Below are 25221 nucleotides of genomic sequence, written 5' to 3'. Positions count from 1 at the left end.
ATTGCACCGAGTGCATAGCTATCGTAAGTGCCATCTCTATCACGGTGGTATTTTTCGGGTGTGGTAGCACTGGCATCGATAACTATCGATACCCAAACGTTCAATTAAATTTAAAATTTTAATTTAATTTATTTTCTCAGTTATATTTATCAAATATTAAAACATATTTTTTTTTTCAACTCCCTTGCTGACCTTAATTTATTTTATAGTTTCTGTTGGTAGCTTTTGTGTGAACATATAAGCATATACATTTGGAATTCCGCCCAGCGCTCTGGTCTAGCGACGTCCCCAAGTGCCAGTACCCCCTGCACTTCCAACTCCCGTCGCGCTCCCTCCTCCGGATGTGTGCCCGCCTCCGCCACGCCCTCCGCCTCGGAAGAGGGGCGCCAGCAGGCGGTGTCAGCCTCAGTTCTTTCGATTTCCGCGACGCCGCATGGAGGCGGTACACTTGGGACAGTACCACTTGCCCTTCGGCGGCTGGGTAATTCCCACGCAAGGATAATGGAACCACTCGTAGGGACAGGCGTCGTTGTCACAGGCCACCATGTCGCCATAGGACACCTGGTTGCAGGTGCAATAACGTGGCTCGTTGGGATCATAGGACCACTCACCCTCGTTGCTCTGCTCCACCACGAGTCCGTTTTCGCCGATAGTGAGGCTAGAGCCGGGGTTCATGCTGCTGCCGGTGGGATGATTCATGCCCGATACCCCAGAGCCTGGTACACCAATGCCTCCAGCACCTGCTCCGGCCATGCCACTTCCGGCACCAGTTCCTGCGATGCCTCCAGTATTGGAGCCAGCTCCGGTCAGGGTACCAGCTCCACCGGCTCCCAGTGTCAGCGATCCGTGCGCTAGTGTATTTCCGGCTAGACTCGAATTGGCCGCTGCAGCCGCCGCCGAGTTCAGCATCTCCACCGAATCCACGCTCATCGAAGAGGTGGAAGAGGCTATGGAATTGCCCGAGGAAGAGCCGCCCAGTGCCTGCACTGCCAGAGTCGAGGGTATAGCCAGCTGTGTGGTGGCAATCTTCTTCTTTTTGTGGTTCTTCTCCTGATGGTGACTGCCGTGGCTGCTGCTACTGTGATGGTGTCCATGTCCGTGGCCGTGACCGTGTCCATGGCCATGGCCGTGGCTGCTGTGATGCGTTTGAGAGTGGTGGGAGTGATGCGAGCCAGTGCCGCCAGAGGCAGACACACCGGTTGTGAGAGTTGCTCCCCCAGCCACCGATGCAGTTCCTCCGCCAGCCGTCTGGAGACCTCCCTGACCCGCCTGTGTCCATAACTCGGCCGTGGTGCCGGCTGCTTCGTGCAGGGCTACCTCATAGTTGGCTTTCAGGCTGGCTTCGTAGCTGGCATTCAGACTCGCCGTTCTGCGGCCCTGCTGCATCTGCTTGGTGGCCACAATGGCCTGACTGGCCGCCGCTGCTATGGCACTGGTAGCTGAGGCACCTACGCCCAGCTGCTGCAGATAGGTTACCGTGGCGCCGGCAGTTGCATGGCCTCCATGACCATGGGAGCCTCCAGCCGTGGCCAATGGTGTCACTGTAGCACCTCCAGCTCCCGTTGTTGTTGCTGCGCCACCTCCTCCAGCGGTGAGGACAGTGTGCGCCAAATTCGCGGGCAATTGACGGACCACCGAGCCTGAAGATCCAGCCAGGGAAGCAGTTGTCAGGTTGGTTCCTGCGGCGGCAACGCCCACACTCACTCCAACAGCCACCGGCAATGTGAGATGTGTGGCAGTTATGTGGTTGCTTCCTTGAGCTTGTGTTTGAGCAGGTGAGACAGTGGCCAGACCGGCGGAAACGGCTGTAGGAACCACGGCTCCAACATTAGTGGCGGAACCCGAATTGGAGCCGGAGGCCACTGCAGGCAGAGAGTGATTAAGATTGGCACGCTTCTCCTGGACAGGAACCGTGCAGATCGTTTCACGACGTTTCTCCAGTTTGCGGTGACGTTGACTGGCACTGAGTTGGGCAGCAGAGAGGTTGGAAAGGGCGTTGCCCGAAAGGGTGCTACCCGATCCGCCGCCACCGCCTGAACCGCTGGAAATGCCCATGGAACCTGAGCCTGCACCTGAGCTGGTGGAACCTGATACATTGTTGACCAGACTATTGGCCGTGCTGGCGCCATAGTAACGGTTCTCCTTTTGGTTCATGCTCATGAGCAGGGCGGTGGCCGCAGTTGAGTTGCCGTCAAGCTCTAAAGAACGGCGTTCCAGAATCTCGGTGATGCCGTTGTTATCCGCCTCTAGCTCGCATTTGAACTTGAAGAGCTCGCTGTCCAGGCGGCGAAGGTAGCGCTCCACTAGCTCATGGATCTGAGTGGCAATGGCCACCTTCTCGTCGGCATCTTCCATCACTTTGTAGTACTCGCCGCGGAGGCTGTGGAACTCCGTGTCCATGGACTCGTGCTGCAGTTCGTCACGCTTGCACTGCTTAAAGAACAGGTGTGCCTTCTTGTCCAGTGAGTCCATGTTGTCTGTCAGGGGATTTAAATTTCAATTTGTATTGTTTTAATACAAATTCCACTAGCAATGTGAGACATCTACTCACTTTGCACGGCGAGATCAAGTTCGCGCATCTCCGTAAAACGATCGCGCAGCTCCTGTGGGAGGTGCTCGATCATTTCCAAGTAGTCCTCAAGGTAAAGCATGGTGTGGGGTGTTTGGGACCGCAAGGATTGCGGTTAAATTAGCAATAAATTCGATTTTTCCTCGCTAAAAATGAAAAAATGCGTCTTTTGTGTTAAGTGTTGGAAAACGATTAAATATGTGTTCGCTGGGGATGGGCACTAGTCGATAGCATAATGTTATTAACATTTATTTATTAATTATTTAAATTTATTATTTCCTCTTAATTAAATAATAAATATATATAATTAAAAAAATAATAAATATTTTTTTTCTATTGGGATCTGGTAATACGGCACTTTCGGATGCTATATCTCTGGCAATATTCATCTGATTTTTAAACGGAATACCTTAAAAGATTTGTGGATCGATTTGCCGTCGATCTGCATCAAAACCTGATCACAAAATATTTTTTCGATTTTTTTCAATTTTTTCTTATGGCCCCCTTGGAAAAATGGAGAAATCCATGGATCTGCTAATATGACAACTTTCGGATGCTATATCTCTGGCAATATTCATCCGATTCTTAAACGGAATACCTTAAAAGATTTGTGGATCGATTTGCCGTCGATCTGCATCCAAACCTGATCACAAAATATTTTTTCGATTTTTTTCAATTTTTTCTTATGGCCCCCTTGGAAAAATGGAGAAATCCATGGATCTGCTAATATGACAACTTTCGGATGCTATATCTCTGGCAATATTCATCCGATTTTAAAACGGAATACCTTAAAAGATTTGTGGATCGATTTGCCGTCGATCTGCATCCAAACCTGATCACAAAATATTTTTTCGATTTTTTTCAATTTTTTCTTATGGCCCCCTTGGAAAAATGGAGAAATCCATGGATCTGCTAATATGACAACTTTCGGATGCTATATCTCTGGCAATATTCATCCGATTCTTAAACGGAATACCTTAAAAGATTTGTGGATCGATTTGCCGTCGATTTGCATCAAAACCTGATCACAAAATATTTTTTCGATTTTTTTCAATTTTTTCTTATGGCCCCCTTGGAAAAATGGAGAAATCCATGGATCTGCTAATATGACAACTTTCGGATGCTATATCTCTGGCAATATTCATCCGATTTTAAAACGGAATACCTTAAAAGATTTGTGGATCGATTTGCCGTCGATCTGCATCCAAACCTGATCACAAAATATTTTTTCGATTTTTTTCAATTTTTTCTTATGGCCCCCTTGGAAAAATGGAGAAATCCATGGATCTGCTAATATGACAACTTTCGGATGCTATATCTCTGGCAATATTCATCCGATTTTAAAACGGAATACCTTAAAAGATTTGTGGATCGATTTGCCGTCGATCTGCATCCAAACCTGATCACAAAATATTTTTTCGATTTTTTTCAATTTTTTCTTATGGCCCCCTTGGAAAAATGGAGAAATCCATGGATCTGCTAATAAGGCACCTTTCGGATGCTATATCTCTGGCAATATTTATCCGATTTTTAAACGGAATACCTTAAAAGATTTGTGGATCAATTTGCTATCGATCTGCATCAAAACCTGATCACAAAATATTTTTTCGATTTTTTCAATTTTTTCTTATGGCCCCCTTGGAAAAATGGAGAAATCCATGGATCTGCTAATAAGGCACCTTTCGGATGCTATATCTCTGGCAATATTTATCCGATTTTTAAACGGAATACCTTAAAAGATTTGTGGATCAATTTGCTATCGATCTGCATCAAAACCTGATCACAAAATATTTTTTCGATTTTTTTCAATTTTTTCTTATGGCCCCCTTGGAAAAATGGAGAAATCCATGGATCTGCTAATAAGGCACCTTTCGGATGCTATATCTCTGGCAATATTTATCCGATTTTTAAACGGAATACCTTAAAAGATTTGTGGATCAATTTGCTATCGATCTGCATCAAAACCTGATCACAAAATATTTTTTCGATTTTTTTCAATTTTTTCTTATGGCCCCCTTGGAAAAATGGAGAAATCCATGGATCTGCTAATAAGGCACCTTTCGGATGCTATATCTCTGGCAATATTTATCCGATTTTTAAACGGAATACCTTAAAAGATTTGTGGATCAATTTGCCGTCGATTTGCATCAAAACCTGATCACAAAATATTTTTTCGATTTTTTTCAATTTTTTCTTATGGCCCCCTTGGAAAAATGGAGAAATCCATGGATCTGCTAATATGACAACTTTCGGATGCTATATCTCTGGCAATATTCATCCGATTTTAAAACGGAATACCTTAAAAGATTTGTGGATCGATTTGCCGTCGATCTGCATCCAAACCTGATCACAAAATATTTTTTCGATTTTTTTCAATTTTTTCTTATGGCCCCCTTGGAAAAATGGAGAAATCCATGGATCTGCTAATATGACAACTTTCGGATGCTATATCTCTGGCAATATTCATCCGATTCTTAAACGGAATACCTTAAAAGATTTGTGGATCGATTTGCCGTCGATTTGCATCAAAACCTGATCACAAAATATTTTTTCGATTTTTTTCAATTTTTTCTTATGGCCCCCTTGGAAAAATGGAGAAATCCATGGATCTGCTAATATGACAACTTTCGGATGCTATATCTCTGGCAATATTCATCCGATTTTAAAACGGAATACCTTAAAAGATTTGTGGATCGATTTGCCGTCGATCTGCATCCAAACCTGATCACAAAATATTTTTTCGATTTTTTTCAATTTTTTCTTATGGCCCCCTTGGAAAAATGGAGAAATCCATGGATCTGCTAATATGACAACTTTCGGATGCTATATCTCTGGCAATATTCATCCGATTTTAAAACGGAATACCTTAAAAGATTTGTGGATCGATTTGCCGTCGATCTGCATCCAAACCTGATCACAAAATATTTTTTCGATTTTTTTCAATTTTTTCTTATGGCCCCCTTGGAAAAATGGAGAAATCCATGGATCTGCTAATAAGGCACCTTTCGGATGCTATATCTCTGGCAATATTTATCCGATTTTTAAACGGAATACCTTAAAAGATTTGTGGATCAATTTGCCGTCGATTTGCATCAAAACCTGATCACAAAATATTTTTTCGATTTTTTTCAATTTTTTCTTATGGCCCCCTTGGAAAAATGGAGAAATCCATGGATCTGCTAATATGACAACTTTCGGATGCTATATCTCTGGCAATATTCATCCGATTTTAAAACGGAATACCTTAAAAGATTTGTGGATCGATTTGCCGTCGATCTGCATCCAAACCTGATCACAAAATATTTTTTCGATTTTTTTCAATTTTTTCTTATGGCCCCCTTGGAAAAATGGAGAAATCCATGGATCTGCTAATATGACAACTTTCGGATGCTATATCTCTGGCAATATTCATCCGATTTTAAAACGGAATACCTTAAAAGATTTGTGGATCGATTTGCCGTCGATCTGCATCCAAACCTGATCACAAAATATTTTTTCGATTTTTTTCAATTTTTTCTTATGGCCCCCTTGGAAAAATGGAGAAATCCATGGATCTGCTAATATGACAACTTTCGGATGCTATATCTCTGGCAATATTCATCCGATTCTTAAACGGAATACCTTAAAAGATTTGTGGATCGATTTGCCGTCGATTTGCATCAAAACCTGATCACAAAATATTTTTTCGATTTTTTTCAATTTTTTCTTATGGCCCCCTTGGAAAAATGGAGAAATCCATGGATCTGCTAATATGACAACTTTCGGATGCTATATCTCTGGCAATATTCATCCGATTTTAAAACGGAATACCTTAAAAGATTTGTGGATCGATTTGCCGTCGATTTGCATCAAAACCTGATCACAAAATATTTTTTCGATTTTTTTCAATTTTTTCTTATGGCCCCCTTGGAAAAATGGAGAAATCCATGGATCTGCTAATATGACAACTTTCGGATGCTATATCTCTGGCAATATTCATCCGATTTTAAAACGGAATACCTTAAAAGATTTGTGGATCGATTTGCCGTCGATCTGCATCCAAACCTGATCACAAAATATTTTTTCGATTTTTTTCAATTTTTTCTTATGGCCCCCTTGGAAAAATGGAGAAATCCATGGATCTGCTAATATGACAACTTTCGGATGCTATATCTCTGGCAATATTCATCCGATTTTAAAACGGAATACCTTAAAAGATTTGTGGATCGATTTGCCGTCGATCTGCATCCAAACCTGATCACAAAATATTTTTTCGATTTTTTTCAATTTTTTCTTATGGCCCCCTTGGAAAAATGGAGAAATCCATGGATCTGCTAATATGACAACTTTCGGATGCTATATCTCTGGCAATATTCATCCGATTCTTAAACGGAATACCTTAAAAGATTTGTGGATCGATTTGCCGTCGATTTGCATCAAAACCTGATCACAAAATATTTTTTCGATTTTTTTCAATTTTTTCTTATGGCCCCCTTGGAAAAATGGAGAAATCCATGGATCTGCTAATATGACAACTTTCGGATGCTATGTCTCTGGCAATATTCATCCGATTTTAAAACGGAATACCTTAAAAGATTTGTGGATCGATTTGCCGTCGATCTGCATCCAAACCTGATCACAAAATATTTTTTCGATTTTTTTCAATTTTTTCTTATGGCCCCCTTGGAAAAATGGAGAAATCCATGGATCTGCTAATATGACAACTTTCGGATGCTATATCTCTGGCAATATTCATCCGATTTTAAAACGGAATACCTTAAAAGATTTGTGGATCGATTTGCCGTCGATCTGCATCCAAACCTGATCACAAAATATTTTTTCGATTTTTTTCAATTTTTTCTTATGGCCCCCTTGGAAAAATGGAGAAATCCATGGATCTGCTAATAAGGCACCTTTCGGATGCTATATCTCTGGCAATATTTATCCGATTTTTAAACGGAATACCTTAAAAGATTTGTGGATCAATTTGCCGTCGATTTGCATCAAAACCTGATCACAAAATATTTTTTCGATTTTTTTCAATTTTTTCTTATGGCCCCCTTGGAAAAATGGAGAAATCCATGGATCTGCTAATATGACAACTTTCGGATGCTATATCTCTGGCAATATTCATCCGATTTTAAAACGGAATACCTTAAAAGATTTGTGGATCGATTTGCCGTCGATCTGCATCCAAACCTGATCACAAAATATTTTTTCGATTTTTTTCAATTTTTTCTTATGGCCCCCTTGGAAAAATGGAGAAATCCATGGATCTGCTAATATGACAACTTTCGGATGCTATATCTCTGGCAATATTCATCCGATTTTAAAACGGAATACCTTAAAAGATTTGTGGATCGATTTGCCGTCGATCTGCATCCAAACCTGATCACAAAATATTTTTTCGATTTTTTTCAATTTTTTCTTATGGCCCCCTTGGAAAAATGGAGAAATCCATGGATCTGCTAATATGACAACTTTCGGATGCTATATCTCTGGCAATATTCATCCGATTCTTAAACGGAATACCTTAAAAGATTTGTGGATCGATTTGCCGTCGATCTGCATCAAAACCTGATCAAAAAATATTTTTTCGATTTTTTTCAATTTTTTCTTATGGCCCCCTTGGAAAAATGGAGAAATCCATGGATCTGCTAATATGGCACGTTTCGGATGCTATATCTCTGGCAATATTCATCCGATTCTTAAACGGAATACCTTAAAAGATTTGTGGATTATTTGATTGGCTTTGTTTGATTTTTATTTTTAATAAAAACATTGTTCAACTGTATGCTCTGTTATATTTTATTTATTTTCTGACAAATGTAGACACGTTTCTGCCCTTAGACATTTGCCAACTGCCATTGTTTCTTGGGTCTGGATTTGGGATCATGGACTCGGGGCACGTCTCCTTTCCTCCTTCCTTTCAGTGCCCCATTGGACCACGCGTCAAATATAGGACTACATACATACATAATTGTAAAAAGCTTAGCTTAAACTTAACGAAAGTATTATAGTTTAGAGTCTGTCCGCTAGATTAACTTAGCTAGGATTAACTTATGCGAATGCGAGGACGCTGGAGCGAACGGGCGCAGGCGCGGGGAATGATCCAAACGGAAATGGAAGCGGATGATTTGATCTGAACCGGAATCCAAATCTGAATCGGAAACGAGTTGAGCTGCTAAATGCACTTAATTGCTATCTAACGGAAGGGCCTCCCAGTTGATTATTTGGGAGCAGTGGGTGGCGGTGGTGGCGGTAGCAGGTAGCAAGGGAGCTATAGACTTACCAATGTCTGGCAATAAGTCCAAGCAAATACTAAACGTAATCCGTAATACACAATTATATCGCAAATCGCTAATCCTTAGTCACATAGCTACGACAAACACAACACAGTCGATGATGGTTATTCCCCCGAATCGTCATACCACCATCCCCATCCCCATACCCATTCCCATTCCCATACCTATACCCATTTCCCTAGCCACTCTCATTCCTATATCGTTCCTCCTGCCGCCCCCCGCCCCCTGCCGATCCTAGATGGACATCTCGGGCATCTTGTTGTGCTTCAGATTGATCTGGACGCTCTGGGAGAACATCTTGATGATACCGTAGTGATCGTTGGCGTATACTTTCAGGAAACTGGGTACGTTCTTGTGGAGCAGCTCGTGACAGAATTGTGGATACTTTCGATACGCCGGCTGCTTTTCATCCCAAATGGCCAGCACATCGCAGTCATCCCTGAGATAAGGATACAAATGAGTCTTGGGTCTCCATACCCAGTTGTAATCTATTCTATTCTTACCGCACTTCATTCGTACACTCATCTAGCGATATGATCAAGTACTGGATCTTCAGTCGAGCACATTGATTGTAGATATCCGACGATTGCTGTCGACTGTAAATCGAATACACGTGCTCTGTGCGTTCCCTGCAAAAAGTACGGACAATATTACGGGTTGTTAGAAGAAAGACAGGCACTGCTATAACTATTTTCATCTCCCTCTTATTGGAGTACCGGGAAACTTACGCCATTTGACGCATATCCAAGTGGGCATGATTTACAATGGGCCGCTTGGTGGTCAGGTGCACGGTGCCAATAATTTCCACCGGTCCGGCAAAGACAGCATCCCGCTCTGTATTCAGCTTGATCCATTCTAGCATGCTGTCCAGGTCATCGGGGCTTTGGGAGTATCTGGTAGGGAAGTATTCCTCGCGGATGTTCTAGATAAGCATACATCGTTGAGGATTGAGGATTTGTTATGAAATATGTATTAACTTACCACCATTCCAGGATCAAACATGCTGAGGAGGAAGACGGCCAGCGAGACAGACCAGAAGATGTTCCGCTGGCGGTGGTACCACACCTTGGAGCAGATGGTGGGCGCTATAACGCAGCCCTGGGTAAAGCTCAGGAAGAACAGTTTGCGCACCGCCAGCCCCACGATCGTGAAGACGAGCATCTGTATGAAGCTGTACACGTAGTGCAGGCTAAGGATTTGGGAATTCGTTGTGGGCACTACAGAACTGCGTCTGGCGGAGGAGCTACGCTTTGGCCGCCTCTGATTACCGCTCGGCATTGGATGTTCCTTCTCATCCGGATCAGGTTGCTCATCTTCGCTGCGGGACTTGGACGGCAGAGTATCGGAGGTCAGATCCTCCTTATCTGTTTCATCCTCGCGGAGCAAATCCTCCTTCTCGGGGGGCGTTGGATCAGGTACATCTCCGCCGCCCGCCTCTTTGGTTTCCTGGGCGCGCTCCTTACGCTGCTTGTCGCTGTTGCGATGGATTTGCTCCTTCAGCCGCCGGATATCCTGCATGAAGTTGTCCCTGGCAGCCGGCGGCTCCTGGCGCAGACGCGCCTGTGCACGCTTATACCTCTCGTAGTCGTGGTCACAGCTGTCGAGCAGTCGGAAGCACTGTTGCAGGCGGGCCTCTGTCTGCTTATTGGACATATCCCCCATGGAGACGCGATGCTCTTCGAGGAAATCCTCTAGGACATAATTCCTAGCACGTTCACGCTGCTCCTCGCTGATGGCGCTTACGGGAGCTCCACTCTTGCGCCAACGACGGAAGAACATGGCCAGCATTACCACTCCATACATGCAGTAGGGCTTTACAATGAGTGTCTTCACCAGCTGCCACAGTTCTGGCCAGGCCACGCGGGCGTACAGTGGATTGCAGGCGGATAGGTTGGTAACGAAGCCCACCTCGATCTGGAGGGCCCAGTGTGCCCACAATTCGGTGTAATGGGTGTGCGGGTTATCCGTCACACTGAGAACTCCGGCGCGGCAGAGAAGCTCCAGCATTATGCCTTGCATGCTGCTGGCAAAGAGCAAGGCCAATAGGATGAACTTTAGGGAGAAGTAGTCGCCCTGTAGAGGATCGTGGTGGCCCTGACGACGACTGCGCACTTGGCGCACATGACGCACCACCGTGATGAGAAAGAGCGAAAAGGAGACGCTCAACTGCCAGGTGAAGAGAAGTTGGTTGTTGCCGTGCGACAGGATGAAGGCCAAGACATGGGCCAGTATGTGCGACAGGGAGTAGTCAAAGGCAAAGGAATTGGCCAGGCCAGCAGGCAAGGCGCTCAGGTTCCATGAAGTCATAACAATAATAATTTGGGTGGTGAAAATAATGGTGGAGAACTGCCAGGAGAGCATGGCGCAGGCGGTAAACACTGACATGGCAAAGATCTGAAAACAAATCAGGCATTAGAAAGGGATCTTCTTAGCCGAATCTGAAACCTCACCATAAACAAACGCGACGTGTGCCGTTGGCGGTGTATTATGCGTCCAATGCAAATGCAAAGGTAGAACATCTGCAGGAATATGAACGGGAAGGCAAAGTTCTCTCTGGCCAGTGGCCGTTCATATATCTTGGCCACAAAGCTGTGGAACATGAGATACGAGATCACACCGTATATGCCACCAAAGACATTTTCGCTAAGCAGTGTCCCATAGAGATATAGCACCAGCAAAGTGACACCGCCCATGAGCCACACGAACTCCAGGTAGAACTGCATGGGCTGTACCATCGGATTGAAGCCGGCCCGCACTATATGGAAGAAGTATCTGAAAAGCAAGACAACAATTGATATGATTAAATGGCGAATCAAGTGCTTGCCACTTGAATTCTTACGCAGTAACCAATTCCGGCAGCACATAGAAGCGCTGCAGTACATTCACACTCTGCGGATACTCGATGTCTGTGACGTTCTTTAGCTGCTCGTATCCATGCCAAAAATTCGGACTTTCTGCCATCCGCTTGTAGAAAGCAAAATACAAAGCATCCTCACGCCGCAGCAGGGCCTCGCGCTCCAACTGATTAAGTTGCTGGATATTTGTGCGCGTCTCGAATATCACCCGGACGTGCTGCACATACAGAAAGAAAAAGCCGGAACCTGAAAGTTTTATGTATTAAAATATATGATAGCGAAACAGGCCGGCCGGGGATTACTCACCGATAAGCGCATGCGACAGGATCACATACAAATTGGGCTGGCGCATCCTGCCGATTTGTATGGGTGGAGGGGACGTCTCGTCTACAGTCTCGACTCGTCTCACTGGGTGGCTGATCCGTCTGATTGGGTCAGTTCAGCGACCATTATTCGTTTCACAATGATTTGCTCTCCTCAGCGTCGGGAAAAAACACACAGATCAGCTGTTCGGTTTCCTGTTAGAGATGGCACCAGAATCGCCACCCGATAAGCCAATTTTATCGAACAATTGTCATCTCTACTAGCGTCATTGCAGGTGAAATTATCGTGTATGGTCACATTTGTTTGGTCGCGGAAGGAAAATCGAATAATTGGGTAGTGGAAAACCGGGAAGCCGGAAGACATTCCATCACATCCTCAAGTCCTGAAGCCCTTGTAAGCAGTCATGGACCGCTACACAGTGAGCTCGCTGGTGGGCCAGGGATCCTTCGGCTGCGTTTACAAGGCGCTCCGCAAAGCCGATGGCAAAATGGTGGCCATCAAGGTCATTTCCAAGCGGGGACGCTCCGCCCGCGAGCTGAAGAATCTGCGACGCGAATGCGAAATCCAAGCCAGACTTAAGCATCCACATGTCATCGAGATGATAGAGTCCCTGGAGTCCAAGATGGATCTGTACGTGATCACGGAATTCGCCCTGATGGACCTGCACCGGTACTTGACCTACAACGGGCCCATGGAAGAGGAGCCGGGCCGCCGGGTCATTGGGCACCTGGTGTCGGCTTTATACTACCTGCACGCCAATCGTATTCTCCATCGGGATTTGAAGCCACAAAATGTCCTCCTCGACAAGAACATGCACGCCAAGCTGTGTGATTTTGGTTTGGCGCGGAACATGACTATGGGCACCCATGTTCTCACCTCCATCAAAGGCACCCCGTTGTACATGGCGCCCGAATTGCTGGCCGAGCAGCCTTACGATCACCAGGCAGACCTGTGGTCGCTGGGCTGCATTGCCTACGAGAGTCTGGCCGGGCAGCCGCCATTCTCCGCCAGTTCCATTGTCACCCTGATTACTGTGATAAAGCACGAGGACGTCAAATGGCCGAGCACACTGAGCAGCGAATGCCGCTCGTTTCTGCAGGGCCTGCTCGAGAAGGATCCGGTCCAGCGAACATCATGGACGCAACTTTTGTGCCATCCTTTTGTAGAGGGTCGTCTCTTTCTGGCGGATATGCACGCCGAGGCTGCCCAGGAATCGCCCTTCACCAATCCCGACGCTAAGCCCCCTAAGCCGGCCAGATCCTCGGCAGTCTCCAGACAAGAAGCATCCGACTTGCACGAAGCTCTGGCTGCCCTAAGCTTCTGCGGAAATCTAAGCACCTCGCGAGACAGCATCAACCCCATTGTAGCCAGCGATGTGGAGCATCTTGAGACGGATGTGGAGGATAACATAAAGCGTGTGGTCATACCCTTTGCCGATGTTTCGCTGCGGGATCTATCCGCCCTTAGGGCGGCCCCGTTACAGCACCCGTTGGCGCAGCATCCGCTGCTGGCGCAACACCAGCTGATGGCTCAACACCCGCTGGTGGGGCAACAGCCGCTGATGGTGCACCACCAGCCGCTGGTCAACTCGCACACCTGTTTCGTTAGTGGAAACTCAAACATGATACTCAACCACATGAACGACAACTTTCCGAGCGACTACAACGCCAACGCCAGGTCTCAGATTCCATCAGGCGTGCGTCAGTCGCGCAGCAAGGATCTGGAGAAGCGCAAGCTTAGTCAGAACATGGATAACTTTTCGCTGCGGCTGGGCCAGAGCGTCGACACCGAGGCACACCGCAAGGCCACCGAAATGCTGACCCAGGAGAAGCTCCAGCAAGAGAAGCTACACCACGAGAAGCTCCAGCAAGAGAAGCAGAAGAATCTCAACCTGAAACAGTCGATGCAGTCCAACACCGGCGAGGAGAAGCTGAGTAGCGAGTGAGTGTCGACATAGTTGCTCCTGATCTTCATTATTAATGATGAATCCTTTCTAGCAATACACCACCCTTGCTGCCTGGCTGGGATAGCTGCGACGAATCCCAGAGCCCGCCCATCGAGAACGACGAGTGGCTGGCCTTCCTCAATCGGTCTGTGCAGGAGATTCTCGACGGGGAACTGGACTCGCTGAAACAGCACAACCTGGTGAGCATCATTGTGGCGCCACTGCGCAACGCCAAGGCCATTCCTCGGGTACTGCAAAGTGTGGCCCAACTGCTCTCCCTACCCTTCGTTTTGGCGGATCCCATGCTGATTGTGGACCTGGAAGTCATCCGTAATGTCTACGTGGACGTGAAGCTGGTGCCCAATCTGATGTACGCTTGCAAGCTGCTGCTGTCGAACCGCCAGCTCACAGACTCGGCTGCATCCGGCACCCACCCGGCTGGTTCGCTGAGCCGCACCTTGCGCAGCATACCGGACCTAACGGAGGAGGAACTGGAAACGGCCAGCAGCTTGTATGAACTGGTCTGCCATTTGGTGCACCTGCAGCAGGCTTTCCTCAGCCAGTTCTGCGATGCTGTGGCCATTCTCTCGGCCAACGAGCTCTTTCTAAACTTCCTCACCTACGACTTCAGGCAGTCGGATTCGGATGCGGCCTCCGTCAGACTGGCTGGCTGCATTCTGGCCCTGCTGGGCTGTGTGCTGCGCGAGTTGCCCGAGAATGCAGAGCTGGTGGAACGCATCGTCTTCAGTCCACGTCTGCGCTTCGCCACGCTCCTGCAGAGCCGCCACCACCTGTTGCGGCAGCGCGCCTGCCAACTGCTTCGGCTCCTGGCCCGCTTCAGTCTGCGCGGCGTGCAGCGCATTTGGGGCGTGGAGCTCCGCCAGGCCCTGCAGGAGCTGGCCGACAACTACAACTATCCGGCCCTGCGCATCGAGGCCGCCCAGACCATCGACGAGATCAGTCAGTTTAGTTTCTTTGTTACCTAGCATATACTCCCCTTTATTGGCATCAGAAGGAACTATCCAAAGAGATCCTGAATGTTGCCCTGGAAGTAGTCCAGCAGTTCGTCCAAATAGCTACCGAATCGATCAAAGTTGAGCAGAAAACCCTCGCTGTTGCAGTCCTGTTCGTACATTTCGTTCAGCTTTGAGACATCCTTGTCGGAGAGACCGCGGCGTTGTCCCAGCGAAGCATAAGGGTCCTGCAAAGGTATGTAGCATATGGCAAGTATGACAAAAAGATAGCCAAAACTAACTCGAACCAAATCCAATACTCCTTGAACTAGCCTAAAACATCTTCTAAAGTAACTATGATAAGTGGCAGAATTATGGAAAACATCCATTTTACTTTTTTTTTTCGAATATTTTGACTTGAAGCATATAAGTGTATCTAAAATAGACTAGATATGAAAGAATCCAAGAGTTGGAGCTACAAGTTGAACTCAAATATAGTTAATAGTTGAAATAAAACACTACATGTCCAAAAAAAAAGAAATACAAGTTATGTTGTAAACCATACAGTACCTTTGAGATATACGTATATGTGATTAAAGTATTGTTAAAACAAGCTTCCTACTACTCTAAAGTAATCGTGAATATATGATGAATAAATGTTGAATGGATATTTCCTGTAATATAACTCTGTAAGATCTCCCCTTAGCTAACATTGTCTTGCTTGACTTGGGATTAACTTGAGTATCTTTTTCTATAACCCTTTCCTTACCAATGGCTCGATGGTGGCCTTTCCGTTCTTGCTGAACGCCCTGGAACTGTAGTGCATCACGCTCTGGTAGTCGTACTCCACCCCAAAGTTGGTGATGTGGGTGCGGGCGTACTTATTGAAGTTGTGGGCATGGCCATCCAGTATATTCTCCCAATTGATCTTCACGTACTCGTCCCTCTCGGTGGCACTTTGCTGATGATAGAAACCGAGGGCGTGCAACAGCTCGTGCACCACCACGCCGTGGGTAACACACTTGGGGGTGTTCAGGTTCAGCACCTGACCACCCTGCCGCCGTCCGACGCTCGACCAGCATCCGGAGTAGTTGCCCTTGATCATCAGCCAGTGCTTGTCGCCCTTCTCGTACGGCCGGAAGCGGATGCACGTCCTGTCGTGGTACTCCTTGAAGCCCTTCAGTATCACCATGGTCTGGTTGGCGTCTACGGAAGAGGTAAGAGATTTTTTCCATAAAATATGCTCTACTAAGCTCACCAAAGTCCTGGGGATCGATGTAAAAGGGCACCGTGGCATCTGGCCAGGAGAGACGCTCGTTGAGCAGTCCATTCCTTAGGAGCTCTCTGTGGAGCATTATGTCGCCTTCAAAGAGGCCGCAGTGCTCCCAGATATTCGTCTCGCTGTCCTCCGTCCAGAAGTCGAAGGCGGGACCTGGAAAATGGTACTTCTTAATCTCCAATTGGGATAATCCAAGGGGTTCTTTGGATTTGGGTCTATCCACTGTCTTACGTACTGTTGTGCCGGCGTAGCATCTGCATATTGGCTCCCCATCGGGGACTGGGAGGCACCGGTGTCCGGAATTTGACTTTTCTCAGAAGAGGAACTGGTGGCTCTGTCTCCGCTTCCAATGCGGGTTCACTGGCGGCCCATGTCAGGGTCAAGGTCAGTGACAGTATCAGTAGCTGCAGCAGGATAGATGCTGCGACTGGATAGGACGCGTTCCGGGTACTTCTAGGCGGTGGCATTGTTTGGATTAAAAAGAAACGCCGGCTGGGCTGCGTCGAGGCTTTTATATGATCGGAGACATTATTGGGGCATCCAAAAAAGGCGGGGCCCTGCCAATTGAAAGTACGAGTGAGTACTGAGTATTGAGTACTGAGTACTGGGTAGTGGGTACTGACTGACGCGACGGACGCCCACGCCGCCGTATTTATGCATAACATAACGGATTTATAGCCCGCTCAGGGCCCGCTCTCTCTCTTATTTTGATACCCTAACCGGAGGGGGTTTTGTATACCTTATGGTGTTTAAAGTACTTCAAGTATTATTTTCTATGTCTATATACTGTTATTGTTCCAGTAGTTCCTAAGACTTAGATCAGCCTTTTCCAAAACTCATTTCATTTTGAAAGAGTCCCTCTGAGTACCGGGTATCAGGACAGTCGAGACCCTCATATTTGTCCCTTTTTTTTCAACATGTTTTGACATTCAAATGGGAATCTCAATCCGCTTCCAATGCCGCGTCCGATTGGCTTTTGATTTCAAATTTAACTGGGATACTGGGTTATCAGTGGCAACGACGTGCGACGTGCATATGAAAATAGCCCGGGAAGAGTGCCCCATCCAGGTAAAGAGATCCGAGATTCGACGACCACGTGGGTCACGTCCACAAAATGGTAGCGATGGAAAGCGTTGAATGCAAAGAGTTCTTTGACCCAATCGGAATGGATTCGGATTGGATTGGCTGAGATGGGCAGTTGGAATGACGAGTTGGATATGTGGACAGATGGATGGATGAGCTTGATGGACGGTGACAGTGGCAAAAGTGAACGCTAACCACTAACAAGAGAGAGAGACGTCTTCTCCCTTTCTCTGACCCAGACCAGGATGGTGGATTGGATCGTTTTTGGATTGAAATGGATGGGGAGTGGGTCAATGTGGTGGGGCTTACAAGTGGGTCAAAGCACCCACGAGAACACGATCTTTTTTTTTGTTTTTGGTTAACCCACAAAATGCAGCAAGGAATGCAATTTATTTGGCAGTTGAACTGGCAATCTACAATCTAGATTCAAACAGAAGACCAATTACTGAAAGCCGGGGGATTCCTTTCTAACTAGTTGCAGCGCCAAAAGTTGCAACAACAGATTGCTGACTATTTGTTGCCCACTTTCACTACGAAATTGCACCAAAATCTAAGCCAGAGCCATGGCAAGATTTTCGAGAACATTTTGGTCATGGCAACTGGAAATGGAAATGGTTAACCCAATGCGGCATCAGCGGATGCCAAACTATCTGAGATGTACTTGATCTTTGTCGAAAACTTGACACACTTTTTTTCGGTCAACTGGCTGGCTGGATGGCTGGCTGGCTTGTTTCAAGTTGCAACGACTTCCCAGAGCTCCATCACCTCCATCGGCAAGCTTCTCAAAAAAAAAAAAAACTTCAAAACATTCGAGCCTCTAGTTCAGCAGAGCGAGGCGGTGTGGAAAATTCGAGGGAAATCGCGTCATCAAGCATCGCTCAAATGCAATTTTCAATTGAGAAAGTTAGCAGTAGATTGCAAATTCGAGACAAGATACATAGCCACATTGAAGTGAAGCATAGATGCAAAGATATCCAAGCACATAGTTAGATGCCGCCACGGAGCGAGACCGACTCGACTCTTTCCACCTCCAGGCGGTAATTGACTTCCTGCTGCAGCAAGGCGCCGCATAGCAGTCGAGAACGTTGCTGCCACTCATTATTCCCATCACTGAGAGAAATTTTATTATATTACTAGCTTTTAACTAAGCTTAGCTTGAGCTTAGGTCTTGATATTTTCTTCATGTGTAGCTGTTAGGTGGGAGAGATCTGAGAGATCTTGAATCTTGTGGCTTCAAGCTGTGGGTTCTTGTTGTTTTTCACTTTTGGCCCGCGGCAGTCACTTTCTGCGCCAATGGCCCAGAAAACTGCAGCAGCAACAGCATCAGCAACTGGCAACCATTGTTTGCCAAGCCATCGAGATTTCAGCTAAAACTGGAGGAGCAACTGGAGCCAAAATACAAAAAAAAAAAAAAAAAAAAACTAGGAACCAGAGAATGGAGCAGAATTTCTCCACTTCCTTCTGACACAAAACTGTCATCCAACATATCAGTGTGTTTTTTAGTTTTTTTTCCATAAAGGGTAGAGGATCAGGAGGAGCTTGGAAATCTGGAGGATCTGGGGAAGCTCAACACTTTAATAGACCAGAAATGCGTAGTGACAGGTGCCTCTTCGATGGATTTCACTTCCAATTGGAGTTGGAAAAGCGGCTTTCTATGGACATCGCGCTTCCCCTGTTACGGCACCGAAAATCGAATCAAAAATCCATTTAAAAAGCCAACTGCCGTAAAAAAAAAAGTAAACAGTTAACAGCTAACTGCAAACAAAAACAAAAAAAAATACAAACTGCATAGAAACCAAAACCAAACCAAAAATCCAAAACCAAAACCAAAACAAAAAAAGAAAAAAAAAACTCAAAAGCAAAACCAGTTGCGGCAGTTTCCTTCCGGAATCAATTATTTTTCACTTTGCTGATTTTTCACGTTCATGGTCACAATTTTTGCACCAACAACATGCAACAGTTGCTGCTGCTGCTGCTGCTGCTGCTACTGCCGTCAGTGTGTCAGTAGTAGCAACACCAATAGCAACAGCAACAGCAACAGTAGCAATTGCAACTGCAATGTAGCCGCGTCACGACTGACTGCCTTGTATTTTTTATGTTTTGTTTTTTTTTTTTGTAGAGTTTTGTTTTTGGTTTTAGTTTCGTTGCAATTTTTTCAAGCTACTGGTGTTGGTGCTGCTTACTGCTTTTCCGATTTTTCCGATATTGTTGCTTCCCATTTTTTGCATTGGCGACATTTGGTCAACTGACTGACAAATGGCAGACAACGATGATGTTTTTTCCAAGAAATTTCTATCGTCAATTCAACATTAGTTTAATTGGTGAAATTGGTTTTGATTTTAGTGGCGTTTTAGCTAAAAGTCTTGCCTTGGCTATTCGGCGAAAGTATCACTTGACCATATTTGGTCACAGCGAGGAGGAGTCGTCGGATTAATTACCACTAAATTAGTGCGAAACAAAATAGATACATAAACAGTAGTATTTGAATTAAAAGGTTTTATAAGCATGAGGGTAGGAGGAGTTATAAGGATTTTGGTCAAGTTATTCATACAATTACTATCTTATAACACAGTATTGTTTGCAGTTCTAGTTTATCGACCAATTCTGATAAAAATGTACACTTTTTTTTTTTTTATTAATTTTTAAGCTTATCAGTATTTTCTTAAAACACAAAACTATTCAAATATTATTTAAAAATCTATTCAGAGAAAGAATAAAACCAATACATTCTGGAGTTCTTCTAAAAATGAACTAAATTTTAAATGATTATTTATTCCCCAAAAAATTTTTAATAATATTGTTTTTCTTTAAAAATCTCTTTGTAAAGTATATCTCTTAAGCACTTTCAGACTCAAATTTTCTTTAATAATTTTCCCGCAAAGAAAGAAGGAAGCTTCTCCCCACAAAACGAAAGACTTAGGCAACGAACTCACTAGAAAAGTCGATGCAATTTGCAAGCAGAGCGAAAGTTATCTTGGCAATTGATTGATTACCAACTTTCTACTCTAGCCGGAGAAATTATAATATCTGCAATTTAAAATGATTCTGGAGGGAGGGGTGGTGGGGGGGCGAGGTTTTTGCTACTTTTTGTTTTTGTTGCAACGATTAGAGGCGAAAGCAGAACATTTTAGACAAGAGACAAGACTGTGGCAAGACTCAAGCTACCGGTATATGGTGTGGTATGGCTATGGCCATCAAATGTTAATGAACTTGCAACATCCGCACTTGCAACTCTCTCGCTTTGCATGCACTTTTGTTAGCCAGTGTGCCAAATCTCGAAATGTGGCACACACCACCAAGCTCTCTTCTGAATTGCTCTTGGTTTTTTTCGGCTTACCTAACCCCCAAAGGCGGGGAGGGGGCTGTGTTTGTGCCACTTTCTGTGGCACGTTGCAAGGTGAATGCAGGTTGCAGGTTGCATATTGCTCATACGCCACGGTTGCCCAGTCAGCTGTCCCAACCGGAACACTCTTTGCCGCTTAAATATTATTTATTTATTTTTTTTTATTTTAGTAGTTACTCTTACTCGCTGAAGACACTCTCTTTACCCGAAGTTTGAGTGAGTTTTTTTGTCCAAGCGCTCAAACATGTTCGATCGCCGCCGGTTGGGGCTTGGGGAGCTTCAAGCCTGTTATCACTGCGGCTGGCAGCCAGTCATTCGGCGGCCTACCGCCGCTTTGATAAGACGTGTGCGCAAGCCGCTCTGCTTCTCACAATGTCTCTCTCCGTCTCTCGAAAGCCCCATTTGTCTCTGCTTTTCTCCGCTCTCCAGCCATGGACGAGAGAGAGAGAGAGCGAGAGATCTGCTCTCCAACTGCAACTGCAACGGCAACTGCAACTGCAGTTGCGTCTGATAAGAGCCGAATGCCAAATGTATGCCAAATCAAGTGCATTGAACTCGAGCGGGGCCACGACGGCTGCCGGCGCCAGCTGCGACGCCAGCAGAGGCAGAGGCAGCAACAGAAGCTGCAACAGCAGTAGCAGCAGCAGCAGCCACAACAGAAGCTGCAGCAGTAACAGTGACTTAAAGGAGAATCCTGTTGCTGGCTTATCCTTAAGTTTTGATATTATTTATGAAATATTTTTGGATTTTAGGATTTTCTTAAATATTAAAAAAAACTGAACTGGAAAATTCTTAAAAATGATTAAAAAACTGTATCATAGATGATTATTTTCTTGAATATATTAGATTATATTTCGGGTCTTGGAATATAGAATATAAGCCTGCATTTAACCTTTTAAAGTCGGAATAATTAAGACCATTATTTAAATACTTTACTACAAAAGTTTCAGGCAAAATTATGATCATTACTAGAGCTAATTTTCAATTAAATAAAAAAAATATCCTTACTCCATAAGCTTCTGTATTTAGAAAACTTTTACTTTCAGGACATGTTTGGCTGGAAGAAACCCAAAAAAGTTTATAATTAAAACCTTATAACCAATATATAGGCAATTCAGGCCTAAAAGAAACATTTATAACCAAACTTTCTAAAGTTAAAAGTGCCAGCAAATACAACAGCAACAAAAACCAAAATAAATAAATACAACAACAATACAAACAACAAAAATCCGAAAGAAAAACATTAAAATTAAACAAGAACTGAAAAAGAGCTCGTAAACTTGAGAGCGCAGAATTTGCAGCAGAAAGAAATTTTTACGGCCTATCTGGACAGAAAAAAAAATGAAATAAAATAATAAGAAAAGGTTGAGGGCCCCATCTACGATTTCAAGATGTTGGGGCTGCGCTCCCGCCCCTCTGCCTGGATCCCTCTCTAGGTAAGTGCTCACCTTTTTTTTTTAAACACTTTTTTTTACACGTGTATTTAGAGTTTTGAAGTCGTATTTTGAGGCTTTTTTGGGGCTTTTTTTTTTTTTTTTTTGAGGGCAATTAAAAAGTTGTCGAGCTGCGTTGTCGATTGTCCGTGTGTCCGGCTGTCCGCGTGTCCGTTTGTTGTATTACGGCTGTTTGGCCAAAAATTTACCGTTGCCGTGATGATTTTTTTTCTTGGTTTTTAGGCCTATCTTGTTCCCCCATATAAGATACCTTATATTTCATGGACTTTCTTTGAAAACCAAAATTAAACTTCTTTACAAATTAACCTTTTTATGGCATAAAAAAGTGGGTGTGGCTATTGATAGTTTCCGAAAAAAAACTGCAACAAAACATGATATATTTGTGTTTGATTTTTGGGGTTTGGTGGTTCCTCGTTTCGATTTATATTTGCTCAACATAAACAGAGATGTGAGAAAAAGAGATAGGGCGTTTAAAAAGAGTGAGACGCGAATATACAGGTGAGAAAAAAAATTCAAATTGCAGGTGAAGCAAAAAATTTCTCTTCCTTGAATTATAATTTGTTCCTCATTGTGTTTTTTGTGAGCATGACCTACCTTCAGAATATCTCCTTTGTTTTACATTTTTTTTTGATTTTTTATAGAAAGAATGTGCTGTTTTTTCTTGAAATTCCTGCCTAGATGAGCTTTCTTCTTGAACGCATCTGTAAAACAAAAAAAAAAAAACAGACGGCTCTGCACATTCATATTTAACAACTTTCGTGGATGCTTTCACTTCCATGCCAACAATTTGGCAGCAGCTGCTCTCTTGGCCACTTCAGATGGCTTCTTCTTCCGCATCCAGTAAAAGCCAACAACAGTGCATCAACAGTGCAACAACAAGCATGCAACAGTGCAACAACAAGCATGCAACATTTGCATATTGCATCCGCATCATTGCTATTTTTTTTTCTCTTCGATTTTATTTGTCCAGCACTTGTCTAACTTGGCTAAGGCAGCTAATTACCGGCTTGAACGAAAGTGTTGACACTCCAGATCCTGGCCAGTACTCACTTGGCCTGTGGTAACCTGGCCAAAAAGCTAGCGCCCATTAAAGCCCACATCAATGCGATCATTAGCATAAAAAATGGTAAAAAAAAAAAAAAAAAAAAAAACATGAATACTCATACCGGGTATCTTTGACTGTTGGCTCTGTATCTTTGAGTTTGTATCTGTATCTGTGTGGCTCTTACCTGTATCTTGTATCTCATACCTGTGTGTGTGTGTGTGTGACTCTGCGGCTATTGCTGCTTGTGTGTGTTTACAACACACATTTCAAAAGTCGGTGACTGTGGCACTGAGTTAGTAGTGCGTTAAGTCAACGAACGCAGTCGCGCAGCCGCCGGCAGCAACAAGACGCAGCAGCAGCAGCAGCCGCAGCAGCAGCAACATCAGCAGCAGCAGCAGCAAGAAAGAGCTTAGCTTCCAGCTTGTTGAACTGGGAATGAAAAATATGGGAATGGGTATGTCATCGTTGCAATCTTTGGGAATTGCTTTAATGCTTTTTTTTTTTTAAATTTAATTTTTTTTGGGTTTGGCTTTCACAAAAAAAATTAAGCAATATTTTATAAAAAATTATAACACAAAATTATAAAAATTATTATAATTATAAATCAAAAGAAATGATCTATAAATAGGTACTTATGTTGCAGGCAGACTGTCTTTTTGCAAAAAAAAAAAAGAACTCTTCCAAGTTTATTGAACTTTAAGCTTTTTTTTTTATTTTTATTTATTTATTTTTTTTTGTGTGTTCTTTGAAATTTCTCAGCTGGGCGCCATTCATCATTTACCATCAATTCTCATTCTCTACGACAACAGAAACCGCAGCACGAGACTTTCTCCAGCGATGTTGGATGTCTTTTGGGCGGTGGGAGGTGGGCGGCGGTAGGTGGTAGATGCTTAAGTAAAAAAAAAATATAAAAAATATACCTTTTTTTTATGTTTTTTGAAATTTTATTTTAAGTACCAAGGCCTGGCGCCTCGTCTGGAATGCCATGATGTTTGTTGTCCATGTTTGCTGTTGTTTTTTTTTCGGGCCGATTCACAAAATAAAAAAATATATATGTATGTATATGTATAATCAAAAGTCGGTCAAAATGTTCAGGGCAAATATTTACGGTTGTGCTGCCCTGCGTTGCGCTGCGTGAGAGTTCGCAATTTAAGCCTTTGTCCGGCAAACGAAGAGATAAGTCTTAAACCTCCCCACTCCATGTTTAAAAAGTTACATGATCCGAGCCCCTATTTAATCCCCACGTGACCCGAAAACCCAGGGGCGCCCTGCCCGAGTAGGCTTTGCAGTTGCAGGCGCACGTTTTTGGACACGTTGCTGCCTCTTGGAAGTGCTGACTCTGGGCAAAAAGGCCCACAAAACGCAAATCGATCCGTTTACAAGGGCAATGATCTGGCTAAAGGCAGGCGTTCCCATAGCTGAGGAAGTTTTCCCAGAGACTCGTTTATAAATTAATCTAAAGTGGCTTTTTTTTTAAAGTTTAAGGTTTTCTGGGAACTTTTCAATTCCCACCGCTTATAGTTCATATAAATTAAATTTTATAGATTCCTTGACAAAAGATGGTCACACTAATGGTTATTTTAAGAGCTATGGTCACTTTAGTAAGTGCATAAAATACTTTCCTCGAATGGATTTATATAATTCATATAAAAAAATCACTTTTTAAAGGGAAATCCCCCTAAACCTGTGTATAATTCTTGGAACTAATCAATGGTCATTATTACATTGATTTCCAAAAGCAATTAAAATCTTTTCTTGTGTAACCTTTTAATTGCATTGATGAGAAACGCATTATTCAAAATTCATTAACAAAATGTTGAATCTTAAGAGAAAAATTATACAATTTGGTTGGCTTTTTGAACTGATTGCCGGACAGTGCACCTCTGAAGTCATACCTTTACCTTTAGCCCCTCACCTGGACACCAGTGGTTATGTGATCAAGAGGCGGACAAACTCAAGGGTCGTTACAGCAAAAAAAAAAAATATTAAAATTTTAAATAAATAAAAATAAAATAAAACAAAGAGAAAAAAAAAAAAAGACCCACGCCGGCAGGGAAAGACATACATTATACACTATATCATATATA

At 44.1% G+C, this 25221-nt stretch overlaps 4 protein-coding genes across 7 annotated transcripts; 1 reads left to right on the top strand and 3 right to left on the bottom strand.

The window, feature by feature from the left end:
* Positions 1-184: 184 nt before the first annotated feature.
* Ing3 (Inhibitor of growth family, member 3) lies at positions 185-2761 on the bottom strand. Its single transcript, XM_017232868.3, has 2 exons — positions 2552-2761; positions 185-2477 (listed from the first exon to the last, which is right to left on the bottom strand). Exons 1-2 carry the CDS (start codon positions 2649-2651, stop codon positions 406-408), a joined length of 2172 nt encoding a protein of 723 aa, XP_017088357.2. The 5' UTR covers positions 2652-2761; the 3' UTR covers positions 185-405.
* Positions 2762-8342: 5581 nt separating this feature from the next.
* Positions 8343-12222, bottom strand: LOC108119614 (C-mannosyltransferase dpy-19 homolog). Its single transcript, XM_017232872.3, has 7 exons — positions 12015-12222; positions 11693-11954; positions 11304-11625; positions 9835-11247; positions 9582-9775; positions 9357-9482; positions 8343-9292 (listed from the first exon to the last, which is right to left on the bottom strand). Exons 1-7 carry the CDS (start codon positions 12058-12060, stop codon positions 9088-9090), a joined length of 2568 nt encoding a protein of 855 aa, XP_017088361.2. The 5' UTR covers positions 12061-12222; the 3' UTR covers positions 8343-9087.
* An 86-nt stretch (positions 12223-12308) lies between these two features.
* fu (STKc_STK36 domain-containing protein fused) lies at positions 12309-21850 on the top strand. 4 transcript variants are annotated; one of them, XM_070283001.1, is made up of 4 exons: positions 12309-13973; positions 14030-15186; positions 15752-16147; positions 21682-21850. In XM_070283001.1, the coding sequence occupies exons 1-2, from the start codon at positions 12436-12438 to the stop codon at positions 14961-14963; spliced, it is 2472 nt and encodes an 823-aa protein (XP_070139102.1). In that variant the 5' UTR covers positions 12309-12435; the 3' UTR covers positions 14964-15186; positions 15752-16147; positions 21682-21850. The 4 variants fall into 4 exon arrangements, with proteins under 4 accessions (XP_070139102.1, XP_070139100.1, XP_017088363.2 ...); XM_070282999.1 differs by having other exon boundaries at positions 14030-15619; XM_017232874.3 differs by lacking the exon at positions 15752-16147.
* On the bottom strand, positions 14996-16676 carry LOC108119618 (hatching enzyme 1.2). The gene is made up of 4 exons (XM_017232877.3): positions 16445-16676; positions 16189-16362; positions 15700-16136; positions 14996-15178 (listed from the first exon to the last, which is right to left on the bottom strand). Exons 1-4 carry the CDS (start codon positions 16674-16676, stop codon positions 14996-14998), a joined length of 1026 nt encoding a protein of 341 aa, XP_017088366.2.
* Positions 21851-25221: the final 3371 nt, after the last annotated feature.

This window comes from Drosophila bipectinata, chromosome XR (genome assembly GCF_030179905.1).
Source record: "Drosophila bipectinata strain 14024-0381.07 chromosome XR, DbipHiC1v2, whole genome shotgun sequence".
Taxonomy (NCBI): Eukaryota; Metazoa; Arthropoda; class Insecta; order Diptera; family Drosophilidae; genus Drosophila; species Drosophila bipectinata.
The sequence above is the reverse complement of the archived record's forward strand: the minus strand, read 5'-3'. Positions and strand labels throughout refer to the sequence as shown.